This window comes from Solanum tuberosum, unplaced genomic scaffold, assembly GCF_000226075.1.
Source record: "Solanum tuberosum cultivar DM 1-3 516 R44 unplaced genomic scaffold, SolTub_3.0 scf00060, whole genome shotgun sequence".
Classification (NCBI taxonomy): Eukaryota; Viridiplantae; Streptophyta; class Magnoliopsida; order Solanales; family Solanaceae; genus Solanum; species Solanum tuberosum.
The window spans coordinates 1,197,958-1,208,346 of record NW_006238985.1 but is presented as its reverse complement, the minus strand read 5'-3'; the positions used below and the strand labels follow the sequence as shown (position 1 = coordinate 1,208,346).

Below are 10,389 nucleotides of genomic sequence, written 5' to 3'. Positions count from 1 at the left end.
ACGTGTTTTTTTTATACCCCCCCCCCCCCCCTCCCTGTTGTCTCTTATGGGGGGTCGTATATAACCGAAAAGGGTTTTTCAGATTTTGCAATAATACGTACGTTTGGATGGCAGGTTAAAGCTAACACTTCTAGTCCAGTGGCTGAGCCAGTTGCAGCTTAAGTTTCAAGGAGCCGCTGTGATGGATTCATAATTTATAGGATTTTGCATAAGTTTCTGATTGGAGCTTGTTGGCTTGATTTTCACATGTTGTGTTGTGCAATAGTCTAGAAAGCAGTTTCTTGTTCAACCTTTCTGCAAGTGCGCACGCACATACATTAGTTAGTTGCCTAAATGAATTTGGCGTAGAAACAATTTTGTTTTCTAGTTTGTTAGCGTTTAAGCTTTGGTATATATTGGTTGCACTTGGAAAATATTTTTTTGTGAGGACATTGTAATCTCTAAGTTACAATTACTCACTCACGCATTGAGCAACGAAAAGGAATGTGGCATTTGTCTTGATATTGACACTGTCCTATAAGTTACTGTAATGTAGTAATGTGCTATGCGCTGCGCAAATATGCTTTCATATAATGATGGGAAAAAGAACAGCTTACAAAGATGAAGGAGCGGAAACAAGAGTTGTTAGAAAATGAACAAAATGAAGTGAAGAGCACTCTTAGGACCCGTTTGATCATAGGTTTCCCAAGTAAAATTTGGGGAAAAAATTGGCAAATAGTGTTTTTTCATATAATTTGTCATTATTTGGCAAATAACCCAAATTCCCAAATACTAGAAAAAATTAGTATTTGGATCAAATCTCATTATTTGGGAGCTATTAAAAATTCAAATTCTACACTAAACTTTTATCTTTTGCAAAAACACCCTATTTAGTTGTTGTGTTGCGCTGTATTACATAATTTTTTACGTGAACAACAAAACAATGATGGAATATGAAAGTGATGAAATGACGAACAATGACTTAGGATAACAAAAGTCATTAGCTTTGTCTACTTCACGATGTATGGAATGATGCTTGTTGCACTCGCTCCGAACTACCACATTGCTCCAGTGTCATGAACATTACTTGTTATTTGTTGCAATAAGATCCAATTGACTTGTTGCGGAAGTCATGAATATTATTACGTTGACGTTTCTATCTTGCTAATACAAATCTATGGTTAATTTTGATAGTTTTTAAAATTTATGGGTATAAATCATTTTTAAAAAAAAGTGAAATATGTTTTCCAAATACTATGGGCAAACATATGATGAAATTTCACCCAAATAATATTTTCCAAAAATATTTAAAAATTTATTGCCAAACGCTTGCTTAATTTTCCGCCTTATCATTGGACATAATATTGATGTGTTAAAATTAAAAATATTCTTTTATATGATAATATCAAATATATATATATATATATATTTAGATATCAAATATTTTATAACTTTGAAAATAAACAATAATTTATTAACACAATTTTTGTGTAAATATAGATTATTATATAAAATTGGGTGATCCAATTTCCACCAAAAAGTAGATGTGTTGATTCTTGTGCTTGGTATCCTACCACTCTTTTTACACGGTGGAAGTATTTTTAGGGGAGGGGATTATAAGATTATATGGGGTGTTGAAACTTTATATTGGGATAAAGTGATGATTGATATGAGTATTGCGATAATTAAAAGTAGAAATTTATTTTTAAAATAGAAAAGAAATAAAAGTAAATAAAATTAAAAAAAATAAAAATTTACGTAGGTATAAATAAAGAATACATCGACAAGGGGGTGTTAGGTTGACTAGGGTTGGGCACTTATATATGAAGACAAAAAGCAAAGCTCACCCCATTAATTCTCTCTCTCCACGCCAGCCAGGTGTTAGCGTTTCGAGGAGGAGAAGACATCAAAGCACTTCTCCTTCAATCAATTCTACAGATCAATCCTTAGGGCTTTGATTGGGTTCTTTCGGATCGGAGGAAAAGCGAACCGGATCAACGATGTTCTTGGTAGATTGGTTCTATGGAATTCTGGCAACCCTTGGTTTATGGCAGAAGGAGGCTAAGATCTTGTTTTTGGGTCTCGATAATGCCGGAAAGACCACCTTGCTCCATATGTTGAAAGATGAGGTCTCTTGCCGTTTTCTCCCTTCTTTTTTTTTGTTTTAATTTCCCCTATTAGATATGTTGTATCATACAATTTGCGCCGTTGATTTTAATTTACATATCTAGATGTGATTATTTGTATCACAGACGGTGAAGAAATGGAGCTTCATCTGATTTTCTGAATTCTCCAACTTTCACCTGAAATTGAATTTTCCTTGATGTGGCTTTATGGGTCTTATGTGAAAGAGTTACAAGTTTGATTAGTTTGAAAAGACCTGTTTTTTCTGTTATTGGTTACTTGTAATCTTGAATCTGAGATTGAGGTTTATTGAATTATGGCAGAGATTGGTTCAACATCAGCCAACACAATACCCAACGTCAGAGGAGCTTAGTATTGGAAAGATCAAGTTCAAAGCATTTGACTTGGGTGGTCATCAGATTGCTCGCCGTGTTTGGAAAGATTATTATGCTAAGGTGTGTTGCTATTTCTTTCTCTTCTTGTCTTAATTTAGATATTTGACTTGCGAACCGTATATTATTTGTTTCTTAGGGTGGTATTTATTGGTTGGGATTCTGTTAAGCAGTGGTGCTCTTTGGTTCCATACTTGCTAAGTTATCATTTTTACTGGAATATGCCATTAGTGCTTGTGTGTTAAGATTTATGTAGTGATGATGGTTAACATGGTCTGCAAATTGACAAGTTGATTGTGAGTTCATCTTCTTGTCCACTAATGTTGGAGACTGGTTAGACAAATGATGAATTATTTACTGGAGAAAGAATTCTATTAAGTACGTAACAGGTTGTTATTGCTAAATTCATTAATGCGCTCTCATCAACTGCTCTTTGTTTCCAGGGAAATAGTCCTCTACTCCCGCTGCTCTATCTTCATTCCTGATTTCTATTTTCAGGAATTTTGAAATGTTTGTGATGCTTTAACAAGAAGTTCTGGTATCAATATAGATATCTTCAACATGTACTAAGAAGTTTTCCAATCTTCTTGTAAAGAATACTTTAGCTAATATAATTTTAATTCAGGTTATCCAGGAACTCAAATTGTTTCTTTGATATTCATTTATTATTACAAGTATAATGCTTAAGGCAACTTTTCTTAACTTTTTTTCCTAGATAGTAGTTAATGCCTTCATAATCCCAAATAAACTTCTATCTGTTTATTTGATTCATGGGAGGCATATATTGATATTGGGAGTTCGCTGATAGCACCTTACTTTTTTCCAGGGGGTGTTTCAATAGTACCTCTCCATACACAAAATTATCTTGTTGATGCAGAACTTCATTTAGGAAATTCTTTTTGAATCTTTATATGGATAACATAGGTATAATGGATCCCGTGGTTTTTAAGTTCTAGCCACCCAAAGAGCAGATTTTGACTGGCTGCAGCCATTTCATCTGCAAAGTGTAAAGAAGTTCTGGTGTCAAATAAAGACGTGAAAAATTACTCTTCCCGGTTGCTTTCTGTTCTGCTTTCTTATAATTCTTGAGCATCCTTCAAAATGACTATCTTAAGATCTTTTATCCATGTCGGAACAAAGTTAGCTCTATTTCTTGTTAAATCTCTTATATAAAATTTCACTAATTGTTTCCATTGTTGTTATTGGTACAATTCTCAGAATTGACATTTACTGATTTAAGATGGAAGAGAAATTATGTAATTGAAGAATAGCTTTCTGATGTAGGATTAGTTTTTATGTGAGATAGCCAAGTATATACTATTTCACTGTCTTGCAATGATGTACTTTTGAAGCTTGTCAAACGGGCATATCTAATAAAGATATTCAACAGAAACAGCAGAGAGGGAATCACAGATGCAATTCCTTTGTTAATGACCCTTGTTCATACTTGTTTTCTGAAACTAGGTTTTTGTCAGATCTGATCTAAGTTGGTTTTAGACATCTGAAAAATGCATGGCTCACATGACTCCATATGAAATAATGTTTGCTAGTCTTAAAGCATTTGCCTGCAAAATCTAGAATTAGAAAATGGAAATTTGATCATGTATCTTCTCTATGAAATACAAAGTGCTATTTGACAATTATCTGGTGTTGTGCTTATTGTAACATGTGTTTTTTCTGAAGGTGGATGCTGTTGTATACTTGGTGGATTCTTATGACAAAGAAAGGTTCGCCGAGTCTAAGAAAGAGTTGGATGCTCTCCTCTCTGACGAGTCCTTGGCCACTGTGCCATTTCTTATATTGGGTAACAAGATAGACATCCCTTATGCTGCCTCAGAAGATGAACTGCGTTACCATTTGGGGCTAACAGGCGTCACCACTGGCAAGGGGAAGGTAAACCTGGCAGAGTCCAATGTCCGTCCACTTGAGGTGTTCATGTGCAGCATAGTCCGCAAAATGGGTTATGGGGAAGGCTTCAGGTGGATGTCTCAGTACATCAAGTAATCATCCTAGGGAGTGAGATTTGTTATTCTGTTTTAAGTCTTATTTTTGTACTGGATAAGTTGAAGATGTCTGTTTATCTCTATGGGCTAAATAGTTTCGGTTTTTTCCCCAGGTTTTCAGTGAAACAGTTAAAAACAGTGTTCTATTATATATGTCTAGTCTACATTTTTCTTTTCATTCATAGTTGTTATTTCATGTGTTCCGTTTTTGTTCCTTCAAGTAATTTGTTTCTCCCCAATTATTGGATATAAAAGTTAATTAGTGTGGGAGTAGTTCACTAATATTCATCTACCAACAACTTGCAGCGAGGCTGCTATATATATACTACTACCAATGCAGCTTTCTGCCTAAATATACTAAAGTTTTAACATAGTTTATTTGTATATATGGGTTGGGAAAAAGTAATTAAGCCTATAATCCTATTCTCATCACAAGATACTTTTATTGTTTTTTTCCTTCCTCTTTGTTTTAAAGCGTTGAAGACAGAGATGGGATGGGCACCCAAACCCCCTTCTTACTACCCTTTCAGAAGGTGATGCAAAAGGATAGAGATTTTGGTACGTAATGTTAGAAAGTAGCCTACATTCGAGAGGGAGAAGGTGATGCAAAAAGGATTGAGATTCTGGTACGTTATGTTAGAAAGTAGCCTACATTCGAGAGAGAGAAGGATTAGTTTGTGTGATCGAAACCCTCTCCCTATCTAACCTCTGTTGCCTTGCTGTAACTCTAAGGAGAGGGACTTTGCCTCAATCCAATTGATTTCTCTATTATTCTAGGAGGCATCCATCCCAAATAAACTTGCCATCGAAAGATTTATAATGAAAAGTATTTGTGTATCTTCCTCTATTGAGATTATGTTTGCATGCTAGATATGTATAACACTTTTTTCCTACCAAGAATCTGTGTATATTGCTTGTGAAATGTAAGCTTCTTTAAAATTGTACACTGCACATATTAAAGGCGAACAGGGGATGTAGCTCAGATGGTAGAGCGCTCGCTTAGCATGCGAGAGGTACGGGGATCGATACCCCGCATCTCCATTTCTTTTGTTAAAACACCCATCTCTTCACTTATAAAATAAAATAATAATAAAAAAAAACCTGCCACTATTAATAAAAGGTTTAGAAAGTAATAAAATTATATGTTAGTGAGTCATTATATGAGATATAAAAGGTTTAAAAAGTAATGATACGATTATAAATTTCATTTACATATGAATAAATGGTTAGTAAATACATATGTGTGATTGTTTTTACAAAATATAAACTTGTGAGTCAGTTTTTGTATTTGAAATTCTCAAATCATGATTTTTGGAAAATTTGAGATTCATCGCATATCCAAACACTGATTTCATCTCATGATTTCATATCACATGTCTAAATGCCTACTAAATCATTTTTGGAGAATTTGGGATTCATCGCATATCCAAACGTTGATTTCATATCGCATATCCAAACGTTGATTTCATACCGCATGTCCAAACGCCTACTAAATCATTTTTGGAGAATTTGGGATTCATCGCATATCCAAACGTTGATTTCATATCGCATGTCCAAACGCCTACTAAATCATTTTTGGAGAATTTAGGATTCATCGCATATCCAAACGTTGATTTCATATCGCATATCCAAACGTTGATTTCATATCGCATATCCAAACGTTGATTTCATATCGCATATCCAAACGTTGATTTCATATCGCATATCCAAACGTTGATTTCATATCGCATATCCAAACGTTGATTTCATATCGCATATCCAAACGTTGATTTCATATCGCATATCCAAACGTTGATTTCATATCGCATATCCAAACGTTGATTTCATATCGCATATCCAAACGTTGATTTCATATCGCATATCCAAACGTTGATTTCATATCGCATATCCAAACGTTGATTTCATATCGCATATCCAAACGTTGATTTCATATCGCATATCCAAACGTTGATTTCATATCGCATATCCAAACGTTGATTTCATATCGCATATCCAAACGTTGATTTCATATCGCATATCCAAACGTTGATTTCATATCGCATGTCCAAACGCCTACTAAATCATTTTTGGAGAATTTAGGATTCATCGCATATCCAAACGTTGATTTCATATCGCATGTCCAAACGCCTACCAAATCTTTGTTTTTTACATCAATAGGAAAGAATTACAGCATCTTTTATCCATCTTTGGAGAGAAATTAGAGCAACAAGGAATGGGAGATGGAACCTACACTTCGTGACTTGCACACTTTAACACATTTTCCTTCTCTTCTACCCTATGTCTCCACACCTAACATATTTGCCGCTATACCTACACTTATGAGTTCAGTTCACTTTCATGTATTCAAAGGTCAATCCCTTCAATATGTTTCTTTCTCCTTGGCGATTCATTGATATCGTTGCAGAAAGCAAATCAATTAGGAAGAGCCCTTCATTGAAGGGACCATATCTATCTATCAGCAAGGAGCAAACACCCTTAGTTTAAGATGCAGCCAAGGGATTAGCCACATAATGAAGTCGAAAAATGATCAAACAATTGTGCTCTGTCCTGGCGCTTTTTTAATGCTATTTCCGCTCATCAATACTCTCACCTTTTCAACGTCTTCCCATTTTCCTCTATCAGCATATATATTGGATAACAATACATAGTTGCCGGAATTCCAAGATTCAAGTTTAATAAGTTCCTTAAGTGCGTATTCAGCCAACTCCATTTCACCATGAGTGCGGCAAGCACTAACCAATGCACCCCATATAGCTGCATTTGGTTCCATTGTCATGGTTTCCACTAGTTTATGAGCCTCCTTTAGACAGCCACCACGACCTAGAAGATCAACCATGCATCCATAATGCTCAATTGTTGGTTCTATATCATGATTAGCAATCATAGAATCAAATAAATCTCCCCCTCTTTGGACCAAACCTGCATGTGCACAACATGCAAAAGCCCCCACATAAGTCGAATCGTTAGGTCTCACACCTTCATCTAACATCTCATCAAACAATTGTACTCCCAATTCACCCTTCCCGTTAAAAGCACAGTTTGATATCGCAGCATTCCAAGAAACTACATTTTTTCTAGGCATGTCATTGAATATTGTAATCGCAGTCTCCAAATCACCAGATTTTCCAAAGAAATCAACCAATGCATTGCCAACGGATACGAGATTGGGATAGAGGCCTTTAGACTTAGCATAAGAATGAATCCACCTTCCCAAATCAAGTTCTCCTAATTGAGCACAAACAGGTAACACAGTAACAACAGTAGCTTCATCAGGCTCAAACTCACCATTCCTCATCTCATGGAAAAGTGCCAGAGCCTCCTTCTCCCTCCCATTTTGCGCTAACAACGAAATCATCAAATTCCAAGAAACAACAGTCCTCTCACCCATTTGCCTAAACAGCCCAAGTCCCATATCCACATTTCCACTTTGAGAATAACCCTTAACCATCAAATTCCAAAGAATCACATCTCTGTGAGGCATTTCATCAAACACCTTCTTCGCTTCCATCATCCTCCCACATCCAGAGTACAGCTCAACAATCCCAATCCTTATCGACCCAAATCTGCCAAACCCAAGTGCAAGAACATGCTTATGTACTCCTTGTCCCATTTCCAAGTCCTCAAGATTAGCACAAGCCTTGAGCAAAGGGGCGAAAGTGAACTCATCAGGCCAAATGCCACGTTGTTTCATAGTGGAAAAGAAGACGACAGAATTTTGATAAGGGCCACATAAAGAGTAACCTTTGATCATGGAATTGAAGAGAAAGATGTTGGGATTCTGGAAGTGTTGAAATATGAGGGATGCATAAAGCATTCTGTTAAGGGAACCGCAGATGGAAATGAAGTGGGAGATGAGCTGGTTAGAGTGGTGAAGGTGATGGCGAAGGATGTGGGCATGGATTTGAGTGAGTTGGGTTCGAGTTTTTTGGCCGTGGAGCAGCCGGAGAATCCTCCGCTCAACCTCTCGGCTCCCTCTGTTCATTTGAAGAAGAAGAAGCACAGTTAGTGGAGAGTGAATGAGAGTAGGATTTAACCTTGACGGGAAATACTCTTGTTTGGCTGGTTCGTATTTTACAAATAACAATCAAATTATTTGTATCAAATTTTTAAATTTATAAATCAAATTAAATTAATGAAATTCGGGTTCTTTATGGGGTTTTGGGATTATTTTTTTTCCAGTTTTCTCGATTAAAGTATTTATAAAATATATAATTAACTTGTTTTAAGGTATTTCTTAAAAAAATAAACAAATATGAAATTAGTGATAATACTAAAATATGCAACAAAAAATAACAATGAAATCGCATAAATAGCAAATTAAAATGTCACAATGAAAATTATCACAATTTATAAAAATACAAAATCATGTTAAAATAAGTCTAATAAGTATTAATTATATGATTAAAACTAGGTTATGTATTTTAAATATATAAATCAATATAAAATTAAAGAACAAATATTCAACATTACTATCATTCTTAGTGTTGAACTATTTTTTTTTGTTAACACTAGTATTGATTTGATTTTTATTAGAGTTGCATTAATCTATGGGCTATAACTTTTATTGGACTATTCCAAATTCCAAGTATCAAAAAGTTCAAAAGTTAAAAGAATTATGAACAAATATAAGAAATATTTTTAGAAATAATATCATAAATACTTTTAGGTATTAAATAATTTTAAAAATTATATATACAATGTCGGATTGATTTGGTCTAGTGTTGACTTTTCTTTAAAGTAAAATCAAACTAATCCAAGTATAGTCAACTATTTTTTTTAATACCAAATCAAGTTAAGTCAAATTATTAGTCAAATATTTTTCTTATTTGACTCGATTAACGATTTGATTAAATTTTTTATTCGATTTTGTATACCGATGTAACGAAACTGTACCATTGTGGAATGGATTGAAAACCACAATTGATATTGAAAGCCACCAATATCCCCTTTTTTTCTTTTTTTCTTTTTTTAAGTTTAAATTTGGACTCTGAGTCTATTTTATTTAATAAAAAATGGGCTCCTAAATGAATCCGCACATAAATATACCAAAAAAAGACTTGATCGGCCCAAAAGTGGTCAGACTAGGTGAATACAAAAGAACCCTAAATGATAGGGTTTTATAATTTTGTGCTCTCCGCCTCTTCTTCTCCTTGTTTTCATCGCCTCTGTGGAGATGTTCTCTTTTGTGCTCCCCAACTGTGGCTTCTTTCTCCTTCGGTTTTGGATGATCAACATTTTCTATCCGATGTTGTTGTTGTTGATGATATCATCTTTCAAAGGTTCATTTTTTAGCCATCTTGGTTCTTTATTTTTTTTCATTTCTAAATTGACTCTGCTTTCTTGTTTGAAGGTGTACTAAAAATTATTAAGTATTGAGAAAAAATTTATGGAGATGGAATAAACTTGATGTTGAGATTTATATGTAAAATCCAACTAATTTAGGATTGAGGTATTATTGCAGTTATTGAATTCTTAATTCTATATATTACAATACTGCATTTTCTTAGAAAGGAAAAAGAAACAGTAAAATGCACTAGGCAGATCTTATCTGCATCAATTTCAGGATGCAAATAGGGTAGAAAATCCTAAAACTGCCACTAGCATTACGGGTGAAAGATAATTTAGACTCCCTTGTTCTAATCTGCCCTCAAATTTGGAACCTTCGATTTATGAGGTAGTTGCAATTCTTTGAATAGCTATAAAAGTTCAACTATTGATGGTAATAAATACTGATACTTAGTTTCATCCTCTTTTTTTCTCCTATTTAAGATTATGATGATAACTGTTCTATTTATGAGGCAGTTTCATACGATCTAACTCTTCGACAGATATCATCACAATCTTAAAATAAGAGGAGGGAGGGGGGAGGGGGAAGAGGAAACTAAAGATCA

General features: G+C 34.5%; 3 protein-coding genes and 1 non-coding gene across 4 annotated transcripts in view; 3 read left to right on the top strand and 1 right to left on the bottom strand.

Annotated features, from left to right (window-relative positions):
• Positions 1-501, top strand: part of LOC102602804 (dihydrolipoyl dehydrogenase 2, chloroplastic-like) — a 7,586-nt gene extending 7,085 nt beyond the window's left edge. Inside the window, exon 15 of the mRNA XM_006344688.2 lies at positions 115-501. Coding sequence (XP_006344750.1) covers positions 115-162 — 48 coding nt within the window. The 3' untranslated portion in view covers positions 163-501. The remainder of the gene's footprint in view (positions 1-114) is intronic.
• A 1,373-nt stretch (positions 502-1,874) lies between these two features.
• On the top strand, positions 1,875-4,676 carry LOC102577699 (small GTP-binding protein Sar1BNt-like protein). The gene is given in 3 exon segments (NM_001287938.1): positions 1,875-2,108; positions 2,427-2,558; positions 4,179-4,676. Coding segments are annotated over 3 exon segments (582 nt in total). The 5' UTR covers positions 1,875-1,979; the 3' UTR covers positions 4,500-4,676.
• A 790-nt stretch (positions 4,677-5,466) lies between these two features.
• TRNAA-AGC (transfer RNA alanine (anticodon AGC)) lies at positions 5,467-5,539 on the top strand. The gene has a single exon. It is a non-coding gene; the product is annotated as a tRNA-Ala (tRNA).
• Positions 5,540-6,585: 1,046 nt separating this feature from the next.
• Positions 6,586-8,539, bottom strand: LOC102602131 (pentatricopeptide repeat-containing protein At1g09190). Its single transcript, XM_006344686.2, has one exon. The coding sequence runs from the start codon at positions 8,478-8,480 to the stop codon at positions 7,026-7,028; it is 1,455 nt and encodes a 484-aa protein (XP_006344748.1). The 5' UTR covers positions 8,481-8,539; the 3' UTR covers positions 6,586-7,025.
• Positions 8,540-10,389: the final 1,850 nt, after the last annotated feature.

What these genes read in the sequence shown, in the direction of transcription:
- LOC102602131 (XM_006344686.2), bottom strand. Translation starts at nt 8,480, where the DNA reads ATGAACAGAGGGAGCCGAGAGGTTGAGCGGAGGATTCTCCGGCTGCTC.